Source organism: Lethenteron reissneri, chromosome 12, assembly GCF_015708825.2.
Source record: "Lethenteron reissneri isolate LAM-NWPU_2019-01 chromosome 12, ASM1570882v1, whole genome shotgun sequence".
Taxonomy (NCBI): Eukaryota; Metazoa; Chordata; class Hyperoartia; order Petromyzontiformes; family Petromyzontidae; genus Lethenteron; species Lethenteron reissneri.
The window spans coordinates 6173703-6199967 of record NC_083790.1 but is presented as its reverse complement, the minus strand read 5'-3'; the positions used below and the strand labels follow the sequence as shown (position 1 = coordinate 6199967).

The window sequence follows — 26265 nt, the reverse complement described above, 5'->3', positions numbered from 1 at the left end:
CCACATGGCCCATAGTAACTAGGCAGGTTAAACCAGGCCTCAGCTCTCTGCAATGATGATCAGCAATTATGTCAGTCTTAGACTGATTTGTGGAATTACCAAACGCAAAACCATCCGGTACACTATAGCACTGTGTAATAGAGCTGGGATATCCCATTTATGTAATCAAGTACTGCACTCTACTGGGTATTTGTTTGCTTGGCAAATCGGACAACACTTAAATCGTTGGAAAATAGTCTCACCTCTGTTCGTAAGTGTGACAATGGATGAGAGTTCATGGATGGCACTTGTTGAAATAATTGGCATAACCACGCTAGGTTTGGCTTACAGGGGGTTTGCTGCCTTTGGGTGGCAGGATGTAAGAGCGGCCATCGATTGTAATGGGACCCATGGAGTTAACCTCAAAAAGTATTCCCATTGTAATTCTTCGTCAATTAGTCAACTAATCAATTACGGTACAGTATTTCAGAAGGGATCTTCCTAACGGCTGAGCCAGAGGGAATAACTCTTCGCTATATAATTGAAAAAGAGCACTTTGCATTTGATTGATAAAGATGATGGCCATGTGTATGCCACTCTCAAAACTGAAAACCTACCTTGGGATCCATTTTGAATTGCGTTGATGTTCCGTGCTTGTAACACAGTGATCGTAAGCTTTTCAGCCTTTGGAAGGTAACCCAGCGATATTGACAACTCACCATGTTCCTTAAAGATACATTACAATGCAAAACACAAATGTTAAATTCATTATCATATTGTGTTGTATATGGAGCTTTGCATTGACAGACTACCAGCTTGTGAATTGTCCACAAAGGCCAGCTCTAGGAAATGTGGTTCACACATTCTGATAAACTGCACTGATGACCTTTTGCCTACAATGGTAGGTCGAATGTGCCGACTGGTCAAATAGATGACAATGTAGAAGCTAACACGGCCCTGGCGTATTGTACATTTGAATGACTGTATTCAAAACATTTCAGGGTAAAACCAGCCGGCCGTGGAGTCATGTTCAACATGTTCGCCAACATTTAGAACACAGAAGGTCCATTTAAACTGTGAATTTGCACTGGAATGTAGAACTTTATACAGCGGTGGCAGTCAAAAGGTGACGAATAAATGTGTTCAAGTCAGGTTGAGACTTTAGTTTTCCTTTTGTGTGAACATTACCATGTTAGAAACAATACATGTTTCAATGTGTTAAAATAATAAAAGTGTTGTCAGCCTTTGGGCGTATCCACCAAAATATTTATCTGATGTGACCAACCACACCCAAACAACATGAACTAGAGCCTTCCCTAAAAGGAAATGGCTGATTAGCGTTCCATTGTGTCCCCATAAAGGTGTGTAACCTTTTGCTCAAGTTGAATGGCAATAAACGAAACCCTGTACACGATATCTACAGAAATCCATATCGAGTGTCTGTAAGACATCGCGGGCTCAGAGGATGTCGCAACCTTGCTGCCATTGCTCAGCTATATTTACGGTTCAAGGTTCATTCAGCTGAGACTTGTTTGCTTCCTTGGCAGTCACTTTAATTATTTAACCTGCAAAAAACACCACAACTCTCTTCCATAATGCGTCTAAGTGTTTTTTTTTTCTTTCAATAAAAACATCTGTGCACCGTATGAATAACGTGTACCACAGTATGAAAACTGAGTGCACGAAATGAAAATAAAAGTGAGCGCTCAACCAAAGCGATCACACCGGACTTCTCAGCGTGAGCATACCTCGTTCCGGCACAACTTTATCTTCTTGAGGAAGTGCTGGGGAGCCTTCATGTCCAGCAGGAGGTCTCGCAAGGGCTGCTCGATTTTGCCGACGATATTTTTCTTGGAGAATCTGTCGACTTCGAACAGCTTGACGAGCACGGTCCTCCGATGCAGCTCCAGCAGGGGCACCGAGAAGAGGAAGCTCTCCATGAAGATGGGATTCGGAGTGTTGTGATGGACTTGGCTCTGCAGCGACGAAACGTCTGGCAGCAGCGACACGGTGCAGATGAAGGAGGCTGGCTTCCCGAATTCTTTGGCTGGCAGATCCCGCACTTGGATGATCTGAACGGTCAGGATGTTCAGCTCCTCCTCATATAAAAGGCAGAAGTTGATAGAGCCCAGCGGACAAGATTCTTCAACATTTTCCAGGGGCTGATTGTGAAGGCAGAAGCGTAAGACGTGCAAATGAGCAAATGCTGTTCCAAGCAAGCTTTTTTTTTTAAATAGCTCTTGTATACTATATAGACTTTATATTTTATGTAATATATTACCCCAATAAAGTCAGGAACATATATGCGAAATATTCAACGTGGCTGATTATTTGAATATGCAATAATGTATACGATACAGAGTTGTACAGTTCTACATTGGAATTTGGTTATTTAATACTCTGGAAATGTGGAGAATTTAAAACATTCATATAATTGTGTAAAGATGTCTTTATATTTTAGTTTGAAAATCAAGATTGTAATAAAATAACTAAAAATAAACAGCACAGCCCTTAGTCAATCCACTGCTGGATGGATTCCTCCCCATGCTATGTCGGTAGTAAAGGTTATTTGACTATACTTCACCACATTGATCAGTGCAGGTTTGAGAAGCGGAGGAGTGGAGGGGCAATAACTGGTTGGGATATCGTTTGCCCCTGATGCCAACCGTGGCTCGGCATCAAACTCACAAAAAAGACCAATCAAGGTATTTGTTAAAATATATATACATAATTGAGCACACATGCCCAATAAGTAAACTGAACACATTGTTATTGTATGTGCACGTACTTGAGCTTGTTTGTAAATGTCTACGTTGAATTGGCTTGGATCCAGTGGGCTGTTTATCGATGGGCGGCGCGAGTTGATTAACAGGTTGGTAGATCCATACTGAGAACCTGTTGAGACGATCACGATCAGTGGCACAAACGCAACAAAGCATTTCGGGAATGACCAAATTATTTCCACTGGAATGGGAAACAAAATGTATTGCATTTACTCGAAGTAAAAATTTTAATTGGTCGAAATGTTTCTTAAAATTACATATTCAATGCGATTGAGCATTGAGACAGTGCTCATTTCCTGTTTACAGCCTTGAGCCCAGTGGTGGAAATTCCACATTCCTATGGTGGGACTAAGTCTCTCCATTGGGCAACCATTAATGGACTTCCACAAGGTGGTACTCATTTTAATCAACCCCAGAGAGATGATGGGCCGAGTCAACTCCCAATCAGGATGCAACCTTTCGAGTGCGAGCCGTTCTACCGCTGAGGCACCTGGGTGGATGCACGTGGCAAGGATGTGAACTTTGTACACATTTGCAATGGTGTCACGTCACGCAACGTGCTGATCAGTGCTGAAAAAATATTTCTGAAACTTATTATCTCATAAAGTGATCAAATTTGAACTGATTTATACGTCGATTAATCAGTAGCCATTCTAAAATGATTGTCCGCCCTCGAATCTCACCACAGAGCAAGCCCAATGTGATAACGATGAAGATGGTGATGTCATAAGTCCCTTCAAACCTAAATGCATGTTTTTATCCCCATGTGCAGAAATTATGCAATCATTTTTTGAGTCACATCAACTTTAATAAACAAGACAGTAAATCAATATTACCAAATTATTTCATCAGCTAATAGTTGCAGCTCGCGTGGCAATGCTCGTTGGCAATCATGTTGTGCCTTTTTTATATAAAAAAAAACGTTCACCTGGAAAATCCCTTGAGATAGAAAATCTTGTTGCCAAGGGCATCCATTAGTATGAGGAGTGCCCCATGGGAATATTTTGATTGCAGATTTCACTCCACGGGAAGAATTTGAGTAAAAAAAAAAACCTGTATGTAGTGATGGGTTGTGACCAATCAAAGCAACAACCCTGAACCATAGCAAGATCAAAGGGGGAGCTGAATCTTGACAATTTACTTTGGAAGAAGAACATTACCATCTTGCACGTGTTTTTAAACTCAGGGCGGAATCTGCCTTGGTCAGCATGGTGCTTTAAATGGTGCAGCACATCGTAATTATAACATCACAAGATGTCCCGTCGTGCCCTGAAGGTCGTAATGAACGTGAGAGACTGGTATTTATACGCTGTAATTTTTTGTCAGAGCTGCTGTTGCACTTCTACTTTGGGGATGTTGTATGACAAGGAGGGACACACCCTCGGGGTTGTACAGGGATTGAGCACTCGCATTGCCCAAAACTGCACCTGACCTTTTTTTCTGGAATGTCACACATCCAGTTTTACACTTCATATTGTGTCTGTGCTTGTCATTTTTGCATTTCAAAACACATTCCTGCGGAGGGAGCTGGTAGGAACGTTGGGTTGCTCGGTCAATGGCCAGGGTCAACGGCGGCGTGGTGTATTCCGCAAATATGGCCGACTGTGAGGGCGGGCACAAGCCGGTGTGAGTAGGTTAAATGTTGAGTTTTATGAGGGCACCACGGGGTGACCAGCCCCTCCCCACCCAGCCCAACCCCTCCCACCCCCCACCCAGCCCCACCCTCCCCACCCAGCCCCTCTCCACCCTCCCCACCCAGCCCCTCCCCACCCTCCCCACCCAGCTCCCCACTCAACCCTCTCCACCCAGCCTCACCCCTCCCATTTTTGGATGCACGACGGACGGACACAATAATCCCCTGTGGGCTGGTGTAACCAGGAGGTTCCTACCAGTATAAGTGTGTCCTGCATTTGCCGTCGTATTCTACACATTTCTAAAATCCATTAGCAGGTGACCATTCAACCCATATATCACAAAACAACTGCAGTATGAGCAGCATGAAGGGAATGTAATATTACAGTACATTGCTGTTCAAATTTGGCACCACCAAAATGAAATACATATTTCAGTATGGCAAAATAATGAAGGCGAGGCCCTGCAATTTGCTTGCTCATGCCAAGTCCGGCAGAAGGGCTTCCACTGCAGCAAACTCTATAGATGGCAATTGATCTCCTCTTCCATGTTGACCTGGCGTGTTGGAAGAGGTATGTTATACCCACACTTCGCTGAACCACATACAACATGTGTTGTACCCATTGATGCTGCATGGGGGAGGGGGGGTGGCGGGTGAAGATGCTCGGACCATCGATTCAACTGCCGCGTTCGAGATGAATTGGAACCGGCGCCCTCTGGATTGCAAGTCCACAGTCTGCTCACCGTAACTCCACGGCAGCTCATATTTTGTGCAATTACCAAATACAAACAGGTATTTAGCACGACCCATAGGCTTGCTTAACAGAGGTTCAAAACTTAAATTCGAGGTGGTTTAATATTTTTTTTTCAGACCCTTGCTCTTAAAAATGCATTGCTCTCGCGAGTGTGCGTGCGCCTGTGATAATGCACGTTTTGAAAGCCACATTGACATACTTTGTCATTCCACTGCTGGATGAAGGGCTTCCCTTGTTTATGATTGCCATTGGATTTGTTTTGACCATGCTTCACCACGCTGGTCGGTGCAGGTTGCACGAAGAATGGAAACGTGGTAATCACCCAGGACCATTTCAGATCACTCGCCACTGATGTTAGTCGTGTCCAGGAATCGAACTCTGGTTACAAGTGTCAGCACACGGCTGGACAACTGCGCCACTGCTACTCTCCCCCCTCCTCCCCCACCATGTGCATCTGCCATAGTCAATTAATAAAGTAGCTCAGTACAACATCGGGAGGGGGGGGGGACATCACGAAACACTCCCGAAACATCACTTTGAATGAAGGCCATTCAACATCAACATTCTGAAAATATTTGCATGGATGAAATATGCAAATAACAATCCCCCCCTCCACCCCCACTATCTTACCGTCAGTAGATGAGTAGCACATCTGGCTCTGGAGCAAAGATGTATTGGTTTGCATCACATTAACCCGGGCCAAGGAGTCTCCAGCAGGCATGCTGAAGCGCCTTTCAAAGTCCTCTCTGCTGGGTCTGTTCAGGTACACGGCGCTGCTGCTGCGACTGAGTTTCAGGTCCGGCTGGATGACTCTGATGCTGCTGCCGCTGCTGCTGCTGCTGCCCTTTTGCTCCGGGCTGCTCGTTCGGTCGAGATTTGCCCCGGACGATGTAAACCATCTCCTGAGGTCGCAGTAGAGGCACATGGCAGCCACTGTCACGCACGACACCGGGAACACCAACGCCACAACAATGAGCAGCCCGTCTTGGGATGCCTCGGCAGAGGGAGGCATGCTGATGAGCGGCCACCTGTTACAATGGCAGGCAGATGTATATTTTGATTGTTTGGAGGGTCTTTTTGTGTGTGTGTGTGTGGCTAGGCTGAGAAGTATGTGGGCGTGTACCTGCTTTGTTGCCTCAGGGATTTTTCTTTTTTTAAGTTTGACTTAGCAGGTAACAGCTTGGAGTGACAAGCGAACATGTGTGTTAGCAACGAAATATAAGTGAAAACAATTATAGTCTTTAAACTAGATTCGAAGCTTTGTCTCTCTGTTTGTCTATGTTGTGTGTCTCTCTCTCTCTCTGTGTGTCTCTCTGTGTGTGTCTCTATCTGATTGTGTGTATGTCTATGTGTCTCCGTGTCTGTGTTTTGTCTCTCTCAAATTTAGCAATCTTTGGAAGAACGTAATCAACCAGGTAGGGTGTTGACTGTTGTGTTAGCCGACTCTCTGTGTTGTATTGCATTATATTTCTAACTTTACTATGTTTGTTTTCTCATTCTTTCTTACCTGATTATGGTTGCTCGTGTTGCAATCGATACGTCGTATTTTATTATTATTTTAAAAAAAATTCTACATGACTTTACTGTAAGAACCAAAGAGTAATTCTAGTCTTTATATCTGAATTTAATTTAAAGGAAGAATACGCTGTGGTTATATAGCACATTTGGGGTGGTGATGGCTTTTTAACGTATTCATTAATTTAATACTGCTATGGATTAAAGGTTATCAAAGCGGACTTGAAGATCCAGAGGGCACCAATTCGATTCTGTCTCCTGGCATGGTGGTTTAAACAATGGGGGAGTTCATCTTATTAGGTTCTTTCGGTAAAGTCACGTAGAAGGGAAGTAATAAAATAATAAAAATAAAACATAATAAAATAATTCTCACGACGTTTCGGCCACAACGCAAGCAGCCGTCCTCAGGTGAAAAGAGATTCAGACGCTATCTCCCCGACAGACCTGGTTTTCACCTGAGGACGGCTGCTTGCGTTGTGGCTGAAACGTCGTGAGAATTATTTTATTATGTTTTATTTTTATAATTTTATTACTTCCCTTCTACGTGACTTTACCGAAAGAACCAAGAAGATGAATCACTGCAGTCACGAAAGCTTTAAATCAAAACTTGACTGGGTAGTTAAACTGCCCAGCTCTAAAACTCAAAACTGAACATTCTGTTGGAACATTTCCGAGGTTCATTGCCCGAAGTTTGTTACCCGACTGGAGCCGTTTCATTGCGCTATCCAGCTATTTTCCAAGGCCGACTTCGTGAATACATGAATATAGTAAAACAAAGATAAAGGTGCAGCCTTGTGATGACTTGCTTATTGCACTGCCAATGCCATTGCCTCCGCAAGATAACCTCATTCGGGGGATATTTGGCCTACTCTTTCACCCTGGTCACATGTCTTGGAAGAGGTACCCACACTTTACCCCACCACACTCGCCCTGTCCATCGACTGGTGGTTTGCGAGTCCAGTGCTAATCATTGCACAATGGCAGCATCATAGGAAGACGGTAATTGAATATAATTTGTTTGATCACTTTATTAAAATTATCATTAGCCTTGTTCTATCCACTGCTTGATGAATGCCTCTTGCAGTAATTGGTGTCTCGGCAGGTCTTCATTATCTATCATTGACCTCGCATGTCTTGTTCACCTTTCTTGGTAAAGGGGCTTACAAACCCAGACATAATGTCATCATTTGATTAAACCTTTGCCACTTTACCTTTTGAATAGGTCACTGATGCTGAATAGAAAGGGCACCACTTGGTGGGCTAAATATACGAGTCTCATTTAAAGAGTATTCAGCGTGCTGAGGGCGGTCATCCATTCATTGTGCGTCTGTATTGTTCAGTTTTTGTCGAGACATTACTTGTCACCGAAATTGTATAATTTACAGTTTCCTGGTGGACTGCGAACTCAAGATATTCCAATTGAGGATGCATCTGGTTTCCTCTATTCAAGTCAAAGAACAGTTGGGAACTCTGTGTACATACACTCAGACCTTGGCCTCTTCTGCGCGCTTCCGTCTATCTCACTCTGCCACCACGTGGCTTGTATTGCACTCTGCAGGGACAATACAAATCACAAGACACACGTAATACTCATTGCAGTATGTATGTAGAACTTATTTTGCACCGTACGTTGCCAACCGTGCTAATCGAAGGATGCGGACGGACAGGACAACAAACTAAACACACACAAAACTGTTCTACAGAAATGAGTTTTCAATCCAGATTTAAAAGCGCATTGCTCCAGTGGCTTCGAAAGGAAGAGCGTTCCAGACGGTCACAGAAGCGCGTCTGAAAGCGCGCGATGCAGTCACCGTCTTTGTGCGATGGTTCGCCAAAAGTCGCTGCGAGGATGACCGGAATTGTCTTGATGGTTTAGCGAGGTATCGTGGCTGATTTGTGGCAAGAACTTTGTGCGTAATGAGTTCGTTCGGCGACTGTAAGCCAATGCAAGCTCAGCGAGCACTGGACGGATACCGCCGAATCGTGCGGTAAAAATGATGTGACATTGTGTTGACTTTTTTTACCACCCATCTGTACCAATGTTACTGGCAAAAAGTCTAGGAGAGTAAATGTACCCGTGGGTTCTTTCGGTAAAGTCACGTATAAAGATAAAATAATAAATTAAATAATAACATACGATGTTTCGATTGCAACACAAGCAACCGTCATCAGGTATAAAATTTAACCAGAAAACTATAGCGAGGCCTCGCTACAGAGACAATCTCCCTCTCTGTGCCTGTGTTACTCTCTCTCTCTCTTATGTATCTTGGTGTTATCTGTCTTATTATATGTCTGTCTATACGTTTTCTGGTTAAAATTTTATACCTGATGACGATTGCTTGTGTTGCAATCGAAACATCGTATGTTATTATTTAATTTATTATTTTATCTATATACGTGACTTTACCGAAAGAACCAACGAGTAATTCCTGCAGTCACGAAAGCTCCAAATTCAAGAGAGTAAATGTCATTTCTCCATTGCTGTGACGCCACAAATGACAGACACCACTGTGAACACCACGTGTTAATTTCGCTCATGCTGACCCAACTGTAAACCATTTGGCTCGTCTCTCTTCACATTGGCACAACGTGTACCACACTTTAATCTATTTTTTTACCTGTTGGGTTCGGCCAAATATTGTACTTTGAGATCTTAAATTACAGTATTAAACACAGAGTTAGTCACACGATTGGTACTGTATTCCTCGACTTTACTATTAAGATAATCTAAGGTGTAAAAAAAAATCTGTTTTGTAAGTTGTGTATGTATTTGTAGCCTATTGTCTAAACATCCAAAATGTACCCAATCTGTCGAATCTGGGAAGTTAAGCAGCGTGAATAATAACTACGTGCGTGGCATACTCCAAAATAATGCTGTTATTATTACCAGACTCATGAATGAAGATGGAGTAAAAACTCAAAATCTCACAAAGCATAGAAGCTAATGCATGTTCGGGGTTACGCTTCGAGATGGAAAGGAGAACACGGATTAGAGTAAATATGCAGGTTAAAGACAATTTTCACTATTAACAAAAGTACGTGGGCTTGAGTAGCGCACATCATAGAAATGGATGGTGGCTGGTGGACAAGAATAACTTGTATGGGAAATGCCCAGGAAGACAACCACCAGATGGAGTGATGAGATTGGCTCGTGTGTCGGTTGACTTGTTGCATCGTGCCACCACAAGAGATGACAATTTATCGGGGAGGGCTTCATCCAGCAGTGGATTATGGCTGATGAAAATTATAAATACACTGCCTGATATTACTTCACGAGCTGTCGTGATAAGGAAAAGTGCATCGCCATCATCTTCACATACTTTACATATTTATCTTAATCCAGCTTTCTCTGTAGTTTCACATTGTCTGTCTTTCTATTTTCCAGTAGGGGGTGGCAGATGAGTGTCTTACATGACCGTCAATTATATTCTCGAAACATTGTTGTTTCTCCAGCTTTGCTGCTGTTAACTTTTATTCAGACGTGCACATTGGCCTTGTATGTCATTGTCCTGTGAAAATTAATTAACATTTCCATGCCGTTTATCTAAACACTACTGGATGATAGGCCTACCGATGGCACGTCGGTCATGGGAGTTGTTTCGTCCGTACTTCACCACATTGGTCCATTGTGAGCGAGTGAAGGACTGGTTGAGGTTTCGCTGGCCACGACTGTTGACCGTAGCCAGGAATCAAACTTGGGTTTCTGGATCTATAGTGGTGTAGTGTGCTAATCACTAGGCTACTGATCCACCCAACCCAATGTCATGTTAAATACGATTCAACAGAGTGATTGCAATTGTAATGAGGCATTATACACAACACTTTAAAAATATATATAAATTGAACTGTTATTCTTACTGCTGTCTTACACATTTTAATCAAAGGAGAATGTGTCTATTTTCAACAGGAGAATGTCGTTTTACAGTCTACTACACTATATGATATACGCAGTTTGCTTTTTTACAATTAGATTGCAAGCTTTTTACAGCTGTTACACTGGTAACGGTTCGCTTTTATGGCTGAGTGGTGCTATAAAACGGACGTAAACCATGTACAGCGTAAAGTGTACATGTTTTTAAAATAAAGAAATACATATTCCACCAATAGTTTACCATTTGTCGGTGCAAATAGAGAACTAAGTAAGAACCCATATTAAAATTATTTGTTAAAAATGTAGTGCAATAATTTGCCTGGAATGTCCCCTTCTTCGCAAGAAATATAGATGTCCAATATAAGCTCCAAGCTCGCCCAATGATCAGAGACACTGGGCTGAATGATCCCAGATTTAATAGACTTGGCAGTAGAATGCCCACAGTAAAAATGTTAAGAATTTTCCAGTGGGAAGCCCCGCGAGCTCGTGAAAAATAAAAAGATTGACCGGTGTCTCTTTGTGAAAATAGAATGGCAGTTTGCTCTCTACCTTTCTTTAATTCCAGAGAACGGTCAGGTTATACCGGGTCATTTAGTGCTATGACGCACTTTCGTGTTTACAATGAAATACAGCCAACTCTGCTTTAGTGATTAAACAAAAATGTTTTCACTACTGAACACCAACACATATGCATGTGCCTCACTTGCACTATCTATATATATAAAATCGTTCATGTCTGTGTGTCTGTGTGTGTGTGTCTGGACTGCACTTTCATTGGACGGCGGTTGCCCCTGGCAACGGCTAGCCACGCCTTCGCCGCTTTCATTGGACGGCGGTTGCCCCTGGCAACGAGTAGCAACTTTTCTCCGCGGGGTGGACGCCATTTTTAATAGCGCGGGGGGGGGGGGGGACCGGCACCCGTACCCAGCGTTCGCCGGGTGGGAAAATCAGGCAAGGCGGGAGGCTCTGCACGGTGCTAGGCCTCGACACCCAACACGCCACTCTGAGGTAAATTCATACAAATTTCACGTCCTCTACAGAGTGGCGAGGGAGGCAGAGTGGCGAGGGAGGGACTCAGCCTCAAAACGAGTAACTGGTGTGGCGTATTAACATCGCCACTGGGGAGACAAAGGCGGCCGGGCGTGGTGGATACAAGTCCCGGGCAAAGCCGGGTCATGACTATGTGTGTATGTGTTTATGTGTATGTCTGTGTGTCTGTATGTATGTGTGTATGTATGTGTCTGTATGTGTTTGTGTGTATGTATGTGTGTGTCTGTATGTATGTGTGTGTGTATTGTGTTTGTGTGTATGTATGTGTGTGTTTGTATGTATGTGTATGTCTGTGTGTATGCATGTGTGTATGTGTTTGTGTGTATGTGCGTGTATGTGTGTGTCTGCAGCAAGCGCGTGTATGTGTACCTATGGACGCGCGCGCGTGTGTTGTCTAGGGGGAACGGTAGTGTAGTGCTTAGCGTGCTGCCTGTGTCTATGTGTGTGTGTCTGTGTGTGTGTCTGTGTGTGTGTGTCTGTGTGTGTGCGTGTGTGGTGTGTGGTGTGTAGGAGGAACGGTAGTGCAGTGCTTAGCGTGCTGCCTGTGTGTGTCTGTGTGTGTGTATCTGTGTGTGTGTGTGTGTCTGTGTGTGTGTCTGTGTGTGTGCGTGTGTGGTGTGTGGAGAGCGGTAGTGTAGTGGTTAGCGTGCTGTCTGTGTGTCTGTGTGTGTGTGTCTGTCTGTGTGTCTGTGTGTGTGTTCTGTGTGTGTGTCTGTGTGTGTGTGTGTGTGGTGTGTGGGGAGCGGTAGTGTAGTGGTTAGCGTGCTGTCTGTGTGTCTGTCTGTGTCTGTCTGTGTGTTTCTGCGTGTGTCTGTGTGTGTGTCTGTGTGTGTGTCTGTGCGTCTGTGTGTGTGAGGAGCGGTGGGTGTAGTGGTTAACGCTACGCTGCGCTACCAACCCGGCGAACCGAGTTAGATTCCCGCTCATGGCCACCACCGATCAAGATTATTTGAACCTCCCATAGGTCGACTCAGCCTCAAACGAGTAACTGGTGTGGCGTATTAACATCGCCACTGGGGAGACAAAGGCGGCCGGCCGTGGTGGATACAAGTCCCGGGCGAAGCCGGGTAGTACAGCTAGTAAATGTATACATGCGGTGTATACATCTCAAATAGAGCATTACACTGATTAGCAGTGTTAAGTAGGCAGACGTCTTTAGCATCGTACGTAGCCAACCATGCTAATCGGAGGAGCGGGTGAAGGACAGCAAACTGAACTGCTTTTTTGTGTTTAGAAGTTCAACATACATACAGACTGCTATTTAGCATCTACACTAAGGTCAACAAGATGTTTGCAATGAAGAGCAGGCTGCCTTGTTAACTGTGCCATGGTCTCCCATGTCACTGACCTATGAATCATTCTGGTTTAGGGTGTCCCCTGGGGGATCTCCAAGTGAACTTATATCCACTGGTGGCTGCAGTCACAGGTGGAGGGAAACTGTCAGCTTAATCGCAAGCGTGTTGTTTGTTAGCAATTTTATTCAAATTAATTTAACTCTTGTCGTAAGATATTGTTTTTGAAGATTTTGCTAATTTTCATTTTTGCTGAGATAGCCAAACATTAATTTGTTTCTGTGCTTTGAAAATACTCTAAGATCTTAAAACAGTGGCTAAAATTCCACCATGCTATGGTAGGCCTGAGAGAAATTTGGAGGGCAAACGTTGGCAGCAATCTACATCAGCAGCACACTTACTGTGAGCAACATATGGCAACTTGGTATGGCAGTGGAATAGGTTGATGGAGTTACGTCCAAACAAAATAGAGAATGATGCAGCAACTATTGCCGGTGAAGAATACCAGTGATTAATTGCCAAAAAAATCCCATCGTGCACAGCGGTTTCCAAACTTTGTGTACTTGCTGACCCTTTGTCAACGATTAATTTTTTTTTTCGCAGACCGCCATGCAGCAATTCAATATTTTTTAAGCTGAAGTATGTTAAATCGTAATATCTTGCGACACTTGCACGGCCCACTTCCCATAGCCTTGCAGACCAACGTTGGTCTGCAGGCCACAGGTTTGGAACCACTGTCCAAGTTGAATCATTGCGGTCCCAGTCATTCTATTGCTTTTGAGATTTGTTTACAATAAATGTGTATAATAATCCAAACAGGACAGAGACAATATTCTTTGGTTCTTTCGGTAAAGTCACGTATAAAGATAAAATAATAAATTAAATTAAATACTAGCATACGACGTTTCGATTGCAACACAAGCAATCATCATCAGGTATAAATTAAATAGAAACACAAATCTAGTATACTTAGAAATGTAATGTAATACAACAGAGAGTCGGATAACATAATAACATAACATAACAGACTCACTGTTGTATTACATTACATTTCTAAGTATACTAGATTTGTGTTTCTATTTAATTTATACCTGATGATGATTGCTTGTGTTGCAATCGAAACATCGTATACTAGTATTTAATTTAATTTATTATTTTATCTTTATACGTGACTTTACCGAAAGAACCAAAGAATAATTCCTGCAGTCACGAAAGTTCCAAATTAAGTTAGGACAGGGACAATTAAACTCACGTGCCTTATCATCTGCATCATTGATAATGTGTTTACGGATACATGGTGCTCGCTTCTTAGCACTGAGTACAGTAGCTGTTTACATGGGCATAACACTTGGCAAGATGCCTGGTTGCTGTGAAATACGCGGCATCAGATGTGCTCTGGCATACGTCTGTGGTAAAAACATCTCTGTATCTCACGATGCGCGAGACAGAAAGGTCAAGCGACATGTTTAAAGGTCACGTGATTGCACCATATTACGCTATCGTGACACCAAGACACACGTGTATATATCCACTTAGGTACAATGATTTTGTTTCTAAGTGCATTGCACAGTATGACTGTAGATACTTGGCAACCAATAATGTGAAGACAAATGGAATACTCGATGTGTATGTGTATTGTACAATACGACTTAGTCACACTAGTTTTTCAAGCAGCCGTTGATTTAACTGAAGTTTACCTTGATGTTTTAATTAACAGCAAACAACAAGTGTTTTTCTGTTTAAGTTAATCATGTGACTGTTTTAATTATTTATTTGGGAACATCAAAAGAAGTCTCAATTGATACATAGCACAGCATCTTAGCCATTCTTTACATTCATTCAATATTGAATGGAAAAGGAATTGTTTTTTTTCTTCATTCTTAACAGACTCACACGGTGAAGTAATATTAAAACTCTGCTGTGACCTCAGTTGTGAAATCCTTGACTTATGATGTAATCCGGGAGTGCTGAATATATTTGTTTCTGTATGACTGACTGGCAAGTTTTTTTATTCTAATAAAGAGGTGCCATTGTCATCGTTCACGTATTTTGTGCCACTTCTATAACGTTGAAAGAGTTTCGAGTGAATTTGAGAAGCGTCGGTGGCGTAGATATTATCGCACTTGTGGTTGAAAATTCACCGCACAGATGTGTTCAGTTATTTCAGGAAAACGATCCATGAAATTGCATTGCTAATGTGGACACCGCAATTCCTTCGAAATGTTGAGGCTCATCTGGAATGCTCGTAGGTGTTTAGGGTTGTGCATTTGAGCGAGGATGTTTGTCATTTACACCTACATGTCTGTCGTTATAGGATAGGAGAGGATTGCTGATGATGCTTCTCATGAGCAACCGCTCGTTTCTGTTTGCAGCTGTTGCAGCAGGAAGATGAACCTTATAAATGCATACATTTGCTCAAAATAGTTTGAACATTATTATTATTTTAAAAAATAATCACTCTAAATGTGCCCGATCTCGTTAGATCTTGGAAGCTATAAAAAGTTTGAAATTTACCTTGATGTTTTAATTAACAGCAAACAACAAATGGTTTTCTTTTTAAGTTAATCATGTGACTGTCCTAAATATTTCTTTGGGAACATCAAATGGAGTCTCAATTGATGCATACCACTGGTTCGCACTTCAAATAACCAGTTTTGTAGACTTGCGTTGCGAGGTGAACAGGTGATAGTAGTCCATCGATACCCTGTACTGAAATCTTGTCATTGTAAAGCTTTGAGGATTGGCCCCTCATATGCATGGAGAAGTTTTTTTTCAGGAATTCTGGTTTCCTCCAATATCAATATTATTTCTGTATATAATTAATTACAATACAGAATGGAATTTTCTATATGGGATATAACCCTGGATCGGAATTTCTTTATTTTTTTTACCAGTTGAGTTCAACAAAACTCGAATATTCTGCTCTAGTTGTATCTTCATGGCTACTTGTAACCCATGACAAGTACTGTAATGGGTTACTATCGTATCTGAGTGAAACTCACACGTTAAACTTAGTTAGACTGAAATTTCGATTTAAAGCTTTCGTGACTGCAGGGATTCATCTTCTTGGTTCTTTCGGTAAAGTCACGTAGTAGGGAAATAATAAAATAAAAAAATAGACTGTCCAAGCATTGTAATTAAACCGAGTGATTATAGACTTTTCCAAAGGGCACGTAAGAAGCATATGGAGATGCAATGCGCTGGCTATTGCTGCAAAAGACCACGAAAGAAAGACAGGCGCCACGTTCATTTGTCTTGATTCGTCGTGAAAGAGTCATGGTGTAGATCTTTTGGGATCTGGAGGCTGACAGTGTGGCAAGGTAGCATTGGCTCTAAGCATTGCTCAAATTCTGTGTTGACCTTGGCTGTGCCACCGAAGCATTGTGCACCGGTGATGGAGGAGCCACAATTCCCCAAAAACGTCATATTTTAAAGGATAATGAGCTAATGAAGCATTACACAATGAGAAAAAAGTGTTGAAGAATTGGCTTGAGTAAAGATCAAAAGGCAAAGGTGCAGCCCTGAAATGTCTTGCTCACGCCACTGCTGCTGGGAGGGCCTCCATTGGATAGAGCTCTGGAACGTCTCCAATGGAGGGGCTTGGATGAGACAGGAGGTACCCACACACTACCCCACCACACGCAACCTACTGATCAACTGTGCTGCACCTTCTTGGTTCTTTCGGTAAAGTCACGTAGAATGGAAATAATAAAATAATACAAATAAAACATAATAAAATAATTCTTACGACGTTTCGGCCACAACGCAAGCAGCCGTCCTCAGGTGGAGAACAGGCCTGTCGAGGAGACAGAGTCTGTCGTGAGAATTATTTTATTATGTTTAATTTTTATTATTTTATTATTTCCATTCTACGTGACTTTACCGGAAGAACCAAGAAGATGGATCCCTGCAGTCACGAAAGCTTGAAATCGTGCTGCACCTATTTATACTAGAAACTATTTTTTGTTATTTTAACAGGTAAGGCCCCACTGAGCTACATAGCTCTTTTTTTCAGAAGCGACCTGCCCACAAATGATAGCTCAACGAAGTGGTTTATCATCTGGAAATATATATTTTATTGTTTGTTGCGGTTGCACCCGAATCAAGAGCCGAATGGCTCACAGGGTTATTCCAAATAAATGGAAAAAAACTGAAAAATTGTATAGCAATCCACGCGACCACGGAGAGATCACTGCAAACCCCAAATATACATGTATCAGGGTCGGGATGGAACCCACGACCTCCTGTATACCAGTCGCGGTAATTAACATCTCGCCACCATGAAATAAATCCTAGTTTTAAAATTAATAGTACTGATCTAAAATATATTTTACAGCATTAATCATTTACCTATCGACTCTGCTAAGACCAGGGGTTACTGGGTGAAGCAGACAACGTGGAAATAATAATAAAGGTCTTTAGTCCAAAAACCTTTTCTAACCTTGCATGTCATATATTTCCAAATACCATGAGCTGACCTTTCGGGGGTAAGATATCTGTGAGCCAATGTTCCTGCAAAGCACATACGTTAAAGGTCCAGTCAGTCACTGTTCAACTGAGAAGTACTTTCGCATTGTTAACAATCTCCCGTCAGCCACATGAGACGTCAAAGGAACAAACGACTCAAACGGTGAAAAAAAAAAAAACATCAAGTCAGCTGCTGGTCATAATGACACACCAGTTCTCATAATCACAATTCAGCAGATCAAAGAAACAAGATAGCATTGAAGGAAGGATAACAGCACTTCCATTGTTAAAAAAAAGATGCATAACCATGGCTGGAAACCTCAAGGGCATTTTTTTTTCAAACAGAATGAGCTCACGTCTGTATTTTTATAGCTGCTAACGTAACGTCAAAGAATTGAGACAAAAAAAAACACTTATTGGCAATCTAACAGACTCGTTAAGATGTAACCCATCAGGTATTAAATATTTGAAAATACTTTTTCTTTTGTACAGACATTTTAAATATGTAGTAATATCCTCTACTGCTGTCATTTAACAGATCCCCTGTGGAAACTTGCGGCATCCCTGAAGAGGACCCTCCGTTTCCTCCGGTCTCGTTCCGTTCTTCTTCTTTCTACTGCTGCTAAATATATTTCTCTTCTTTGATTAAATTCTTCCGTCTCATTTATGGCCTCTCTACACATATTTTAATGGCATGGTTGTCTCTTTTAGGCTACCGCTGCCTCTTCTCATAACATAGCCACAACTTGCTCAGCTCTCTGTTGCTTTATTCCGTTTAGGAGACTCTTTTCTCTGAGCAATTCTTCCAGCACTGACTCATTCCTCCTCCTTGCCACCCAGGGAATGTGCAGTATGCGCCCGTGGCATGGCATGTCGACAGATTCCATCATTTCCTCATCTGCTTTCACCATTGAACAGAATTCATATTTATATAATGCAATCGGGAAGACCATTGTACGTATAATTCAAAATTTTAGTTAGTTTGTTGATGCCTTGTTCTTCCAGATGAATATCATATGTGTGAAGTAATTCCTTGCTACATCTAATGTCCCCTTATTATCTCGCGTGCAGCTTTTATTGGTGTTAATCTCACACCCTAGATTCGTCAAACCTCTTCCCTTCGTCAATGGGTTCACTTGCTACAGTAATCGTTGTGTGTCCTGCTCTCTTTCTGTCACAACGAGGAGCAGTCCAAGTGGAATGCTGTTGTCTTTGACCATCTAAAATATTGACCTCGCTGCTCCCAGCATTCTCAGATAGCGATGCTTATTTTTGACTGAGATTCGATTCACATTCGACTGCTCTTCATGTCACCATCCCATTTGTCGAGCGCATCTCTCAACGCATCTCTTGCGCAGATGTTGAACGTGTAATGTTGTGCTAGACACTGGCCGAGCTCAATTTCCAACCATGGCTAACATTAGCAACGGCAGCAGCAGAAATGTACGTACACTCTATGTATTTCGATTTAAAGCTTTCGTGACTGCAGGGATTCATATTCTTGGTTCTTTCGGTAAAGTCACGTAGAAGGGAAATAATAAAATAATAAAAATAAAACATAAAACATAATAAAATAATTCTCACGACGTTTCGGCCACAACGCAAGCAGCCGTCCTCAGAATTCTTCACCTGAAGACACTCTATGTATGTTGAACTTCTTTCACACCGTACGTAGCCGACCATCCTAATTGGAGGTACCGGGGGTTAGGGCACAAAAAGCAAGTGATACCTTAACCTGGCCTGGGCCTCCTCTTCAGCATCCCGTGCTGGCCAGCGTGGCCAGGCGTTGGCCAAACAACTCCCATGAGCAAAACGTCATCGGGAGGTATTCATCCAACATCTGGTAGTGGATTAACAAAAGGCTGTAAATTATATAATAATTATTATTATTGTTGTTAAGTAGGTGATGTATACATTTTTGTTGGAGATCGTACGTCATTTAGTGACATCAGTTCACATTCCAAGAGCAATTTTCCATCTGCTTTAGACAAGTCCATCACCGAGTACAGCTATTAAGACATTTCTGCATGCACACAGGAGCTCATGCATGTCGCCTGCAACTACTATTACGCATTCGGTAAGTTTTGCTATGCTTTCACAATTTAGCAATTACCATGCCTTCTAGCATCGCTTTTCTTTTCCAAAACAGACATCTCGGGCGACTAATGTGCTTTGGCCTTTGATGTGTACCAGGGAAGTTGATAATGTTCTCAGAATGAGATGTTTAAAGGGGCAAGTTAACTTGCCCCTTAGTGCTGTATCATTTTTATGTGATTGTACTTACATTTATGTTAACATTATACTTCCACTGGAAAGATACAGGGCTTAGTAGAATGTTTACGCAGTTTTAAAAATAAAACCATTGTAGTTCTCTTTTATATCATGTGCAGCGGTGGCACAAAGGTGCAGAGAACTGCGTTTGAACCCAGTGAATGGAGTTTGAGTCCTGGCTGTGGCCAACATTCGCGGCAAGTCGATCCATCAATCTTCAGTTTGCGTACCAATATGGCCCTCGATAATTAAGTAGCCATCGGTGCACATTACAGCGGAACGGGGACGGTACAGGGGTCAGAGAGCAACAGGAATGAGAAAAACAACCCATCACGACCTCGGCGGCTAATAACACTGACTGAGCAAAGTAAATAAAGTGCAACCGTGCACAACGAATCGTATAAGAAAGGTAAGTAGTAAATTTGAAAAAAGTCAAATTAATGACAAGTAAAGAGACAGCTTTAATTCTAGATTTGAAGCTTTCGTGACTGCAAGGATTCATACTATTAGTTCTTTCGGTAAAGTCACGTAGGTAAAAATTTTAAATTAATAAAAGTAAAATAAAACAAAATAAAATAAAAACAAAAAAATAAAAATAAAAATTCACGACGTTTCGGAAGCAACACAAGCCTCCGTCTTCAGGTGGAACCGTCACAGCCACGACAGCTGTATTACCGAAAAAAACCTAAGAATACGAAAGAGACAGCTTTAATTGAAAATGTTTACATGTTTTAGGAAGACGATTCTTAATAGGTGCGCCTTGCAGAGGCCAAGGGAATTGAGAGACACCCGGCGCGTTTTGGATGTCCGGTTGCAGTCAGGAGGTTACGTGGTGTTCCATAGCTGTGGGGCTGCGCTAAAGAAGATCCCATGTCTCCCCCACCCACCCAATCAGCGTCCCATGAAAAAATCCTGGGACTGGGTGAGTCTCGCCGTTCCCGTGGAACGGAGTGTCAAGTGACGTCTGAGCTGATCCAGGCCTCCGACTTCACCAACCCAGACTGGCCAGCAAGGTGAGAGATGGCGTGACAACACCCAGGTGAATGATCAAGCGTGGGGAAGCGTCCGTCCAAAGTGGATTGACAAAGGGCTCCAAACCATGTGCATGTATGTGTAGATTCTGTGGTGGAATGATTCACCACCCCTCTGGCGGTATGATACAAGATTCATACTCTTAGGTTCTTTCGGTAAAGTCACGTAGGTAAAATAATAATAATAAAATAAAAATCTCTTTACACGCTACAGTAATTTTACTGGAGCAGTTACACCTGATGACGGAGGCTTGTGTTGCTTCCGAAACGTCGTGATTTAATTTAGTTATTTTCATTTATTATTATTATTTTCTTTTATTATTTTTACCTACGTGACTTTACCGAAAGAAGCTAAGAGTATGAATCCTTGCAGTCACGAAAGCTTCAAATCTAGAACGATACAAGATGCCTGGTCATGATTTGGTCCACAAGAATAAACCCTTTATTGAACATTGCGGTGAGTGGTGGCATATGTAGTGGCTGTAGGGGTGACTTGAACCCATTATATGCAATATATATGATTTCAAAAATATTGATTCTTGCATAGTAGTTTTAGTCTTTGTATTGTGAGCTTAAGAAACAATACGAATACTAATCAATTATAGTATATATGTTTGCTCTCATTTTCCCCATAGCAGTGTATAGTTACTCTAATTCATTAACATCAATGTGCTCAAATTAAATATACATTAAAACAATGTGCGAATGTTCCACAAAAATTACGAAGTTGTTTGACCCATTGCGTTTAAAGTTTGATAGTTTAACAAAGTGACCTAAATAAAAAATAATTGATACAGTCATGGTGTGAGAGATCGCCCATCTGCCAATTATATTCCAGCACGTGCATTTCGCCGGATGATTATGTTGCTCTTCTTCTTGGTTCTTTCGGTAAAGTCACGTAGAAGGGAAATAATAAAATAATAAAAATAAAACATAATAAAATAATTCTCACAACGTTTCGGCCACAACGCAAGCAGCCGTCCTCAGGTGAAGAACAGGTCTGTCGAGAAGACAGCGTCTCATTCAGACGTGTCTCATTCAGATGCTATCTTCCCGACAGACCTGGTCTTCACCTGAGGACGGCTGCTTGCGTTGTGGCCGAAACGTCGTGAGAATTATTTTATTACGTTTTATTTTTATTATTTTATGATTTCCCTTCTACGTGACTTTACCGAAAGAACCAAGAAGATGAATCCCTGCAGTAACGAAAGCTTTAAATCGAAAGATAATGTTGCTGTTCAGACAGCGAGGACATCTCAGGGTCCTCCAAGGGCTCCTTTTAGATATTTTTTGACCTTTCACCCCCCCCCCCCAAATTTATTCTAATTGCACTATCAGCATCACATTCTGAGATGAGGAATCCAACTTGAAATATCAGAGAAGAGCATGCCCTATGTACTCGAGAATGGTTGTGTGATAGATTTTTTGTAGGGCTTCTCCCAAATAATCCTTCCAAGTGTAATGTCCATCCTTTGCACAACAAGCATCGGTTGCACGTTCCCGTACACTCTGCTATGAGACTGTGTTCGTCGAATCACAGTCACCAAACCGTATTCTCTCTCGTCCCAAAGTTGGAATTTTGCCAAATGTAACTGCATAACCAAATGTCTTACGATATACATATTTAAATGTAGAGTCAGTAGCAACTGGGTCGAGACCATTATCTTGCTACGGGTGAGAACCCACTTTAATAACGGGTGGCTAAAATCTAGGATTAGAACCCAGGGCTGTCAGCAGCGTTGGCTCGGCGTTTCAGACACTCTGAGCCACTCGGGGCCACTTTGCTGCGGTCGGATCGAACGCGACAGCCGGGGAGAAACTTGGCCGCGACGCTGACTGCACCCGAGCTGTTTCCACAGATAGCAGTGCACCGACCGACCGCCTTCAGTGGAGCGTGGGTGTCATTCATCCTGAACTGGCCGAGGAGCAAATGTTATTAGCATGCTTCGAATGAATAAAGGCAGTATTTTTCCATTACATTACCTAATGTATTTACCCATTCCGCAGCAGCTGAAAAGGTAATTAAAGGCTCCGAAAGAAGAATGGGCCTGGAGTGCCAGGAAAATGTGCCAAAGGAGAAGAGAGAGAGAGAAAAAATACCCCATTCATGACACAATGGAACGTCACTCAGTAATAGCACCAATGTGGCACTTATGTATTTTCTTATTTGACCTTTAATAACGTATTCATGTATAATGTGTGTTTATATAATGTGTATAACCAGGCCCTATAGAGACTACACTGTAATATATATTTTCATTTATTCTGGAGGTATTTCTTGTTGATCTAGTAAAATGTAATCTTAATTAATGCGTTTAAATAATCTGGGTTGACAATATTATTTTAAGGGTAGTATTTTGCAGCAAATCACTGTGGTTTTATTTTCATGAGAAGCATGAATGCATCGGTCTGTGAAATGAGAAGTGCAGACTGTGAATATGCTTGCCATTGCTTGTACTGTGCGATAATTATGCTAGAACAGACATTATGTTTATATTCTTGCAAGTTTTAATCCATCCTGTGTTCTTTGGAATCAATTCACTGGTACACGAGGGCGACCATGTCAATCTTCACCACGCTGGTCATTGTGGGTTGATGTGAGCCATATCCAGGAGTAAGACATGCCGTCGGGTTTACAGAGCAGTGCAATAACGAGTGCATAAGTTATTGGCGTGATGTGACGATGTGTATGAAAATACAATGCGCCCCACTCTCATCGTTTTCACGAAATTGATTTATGAATGTGCCCATGACGTCAGTGGTATTAATAATGCAATGAATTTCCAGAACAACATTGCAGGTTTGTTATATATTGTCTGTGGGTTTCTTTATTCTTTTATGGAATGGAAAAACAATATTGGATTTTTTTTTCCTTCACGATCATTCCTTTAACGTGGCTCATTTGTCATTTACCCAAGAAATTGATATGCTGTCATACTTTGGCTGCAGATGTATTTACGATTTGCTTCACTGTGAGACCAGCCCACAGTGTTGGGAATTTGAAAACATTGCCACATTGCTGTGCGAACATTTTCATAATGTACTTTTTTTATCCAGCAGTGCAGTTCTTAAGATCCACAACCCGTTCCCAAATCTAATCGAAATAGAATATAAAATACAAATAACAGTTAAAAAAACATGTGAATGGGATATTTACAAGTACACACATATGCGCAATTTGAACAAAGTCATCTCATCTTGTATAGATTATTTCGTCATTTTTGTATGATGAGATTTCAGTCAGTATAGGTACTCTTTATAATGTGCTGCAACCTATGTCCGTGTGTTTTCCGTAACAAAAATGGCGTACTTAATGGGGTACACTTGTGCAATATATGTTTTCCGTGTTTGCCGCTAGATTCCAGATGCATGCCGTGATCAAATGTGACAGCGCCCTTGTGCAGCGACACATTAGAAGAGCAGCAGCAGCAAGAGTGCAAACACACGGGAGAGTGAAACACGCCAGTGGGGTTTCAAGAAGAATGAAGATGCACTTTCTGCTGACAACTTTACGAATCTCATGGCGGAGCGAACAGATGGGTGGAATGGTTTCAATCATAATCTCCGCATATGCGTGATGGTGACAGAGGAGCCAGGACACGTGACACTTTAACTCCAGCCAATAATGTACTTTGTGTCGAGAGGTTCATGTTTGTTGACAGAAGAGTAGGAATTAAGACGTGTCATTAGTGGTACGAGTCGGCAGTCGCACGTGTAGAAACAGTTCATCAGTAATTCGTGAGAAGTCGAATAACTGATAAAGATTTTTTTTTGGGGGGGGGGGTTAGATTGCGTGAATATAAATGTGTCATATTTTTGGTTCTTTCGGGAAAGTCACGTAGAAGGGAAACAATAAAATAATGAAAATATTTAAAAAATGTGTTTCCCTTGTACGTGACTTTACCGAAAGAACCAGGAAAATGAATCCCTGCAGTCACGAAAGCTTTAAATCAAAATTTATAAATGCGTCGTTAAACCCGCCACCACCAAACACAGCCAACTAGTGAGGATTGTCATGCAAACAGAGTTCAGCACACCGGTGTGTTGGAGAGTAAACCCACAACATTTACGACGTTTCGCTGATGATTACAACAACGAGCTTCATCAGGCGATCTTAAATAGAGGAGTAGAGGTGATGTCATCACTGTGAGCCTATCAGGTACGAAGATCAGAGGGGGGTTAATGTTGTCATATAAATTACAATGGATCATGTTCATCTGAGATAAGCGGTACATATCTCAAATGGTCAGATGGCTCGGCAGTTGAGTGAGGGGTTGTGAGTTTAATCTCCGATTCGGGGTAGACTCAGCCCATCATCCCTCCATAGCCGATAAAACGATCATCACTTTGTGGAGAAGTCAACAGTGGTTATACTCTGGATAGACTCACCCCCGCCATAGTCATGTGGAATATCCATCACTGGGTTGTTAGCGCTGTTTAAAGGGGGGTGAGCACCGCATTGAGATCCTCGTCAAAAGGCAGGCAAAACGCTTTGAGAACATCCGCAGAATTGTGGTGGTCCCCCCACATCTTGTATCACGATTACATGAGCACCAGGTAGAAGGGGGAAGGGGGACACACGCGGATTAGAGAATATGCACGAGCTATTTATCAATTTTATTGTCAAGAAAAAATAGGTGGGCCTGGACCACTACTCGTCACGATCGGTCGAAGCGAACGACTCAGTGGCGGCAGCAGGGAGAGAGAGGGAGGGCGCTCGAAAATACGTCAGATGCAAGAGATGGAGCGATTAAATCGGCTCGTGTGCAGGTGCCAGATGATTTGTTGCATAGCAGGAATGGGAGAGAGATAGCAGTGGCTTGGAGAGGCCTTCACCCATCAGTGGGTTGATCATGTCTGATTATGATGATGTCATGAATGCTGCATGAACCTAACATTGGTTCATTGCAAACATTTCAAGCTTAATTCTAGATTTGAAGCTTTCGTGACTGCAAGGATTCATATTCTTAGGTTTTTTCGGTAAAGTCACGTAGGTAAAAAAATTAAATTAATAAAAGTTAAATAAAAATAAAATAAAAATCACGACGTTTCGGAGGCAACACAAGCTTTATTTAACTTTTATTAATTTTAATTTTTTACCTACGTGACTTTACCGAAAAAACCTAAGAATATTTCAAGATTAGTTTCTCAAAAATCCTTCACAGTTATTTGTATATACATATGAGCAATGTTACTGGCTATGTATAGTTAATTGTGGAGTACAATTGACTTGTTCAATTTTAAGAATTAAAATACGTATAAATATGGTGCCAAGGTATTTCATAATTGTCATTTAGGGGGTATATATTTATCTAAATATATTGTGATTGGTCCTATACAAAAATACAATAGAATGAAAATAAGATATGCTTATACGGTTGTGTGAAATGTGTCTTTAAAACTCACGATAAAATTTTTTTATGAAGACGTTTGTCATCATGGGAAGGTTTTTTTGAATGGGAAGAAGATTTCAAAGTTATCTCTAACTTAACAGAGGTCGATTGTTCTGATGCCTGGAGGCACTGCGATCCAAAATACAAAATAAAAATATCAGCGTTGTCAAACAAACATCTGTCAAACCTATCACTCTTAGGTCCTTATCTCTTGCCATCTGTGGTA

The 26265-nt window shown here is 41.8% G+C and overlaps 1 protein-coding gene and 1 long non-coding RNA gene across 2 annotated transcripts in view; one reads left to right on the top strand and one right to left on the bottom strand.

Annotated features, from left to right (window-relative positions):
• LOC133341828 (synaptotagmin-2-like) overlaps window positions 1-6237 on the bottom strand; it is a 389152-nt gene extending 382915 nt beyond the window's left edge. The window contains exons 1-4 of the mRNA XM_061550598.1: window positions 5780-6237; window positions 2768-2874; window positions 1728-2141; window positions 597-705 (exon numbers count right to left, since the gene is read on the bottom strand). Coding sequence (XP_061406582.1) covers window positions 597-705; window positions 1728-2141; window positions 2768-2874; window positions 5780-6161 — 1012 coding nt within the window. The 5' untranslated portion in view covers window positions 6162-6237. The remainder of the gene's footprint in view (window positions 1-596; window positions 706-1727; window positions 2142-2767; window positions 2875-5779) is intronic.
• Window positions 6238-11341: 5104 nt separating this feature from the next.
• Window positions 11342-23932, top strand: LOC133341646 (uncharacterized). The gene is made up of 3 exons (XR_009755053.1): window positions 11342-11543; window positions 20511-20628; window positions 22654-23932. It is a non-coding gene; the product is annotated as an uncharacterized LOC133341646 (long non-coding RNA).
• Window positions 23933-26265: the final 2333 nt, after the last annotated feature.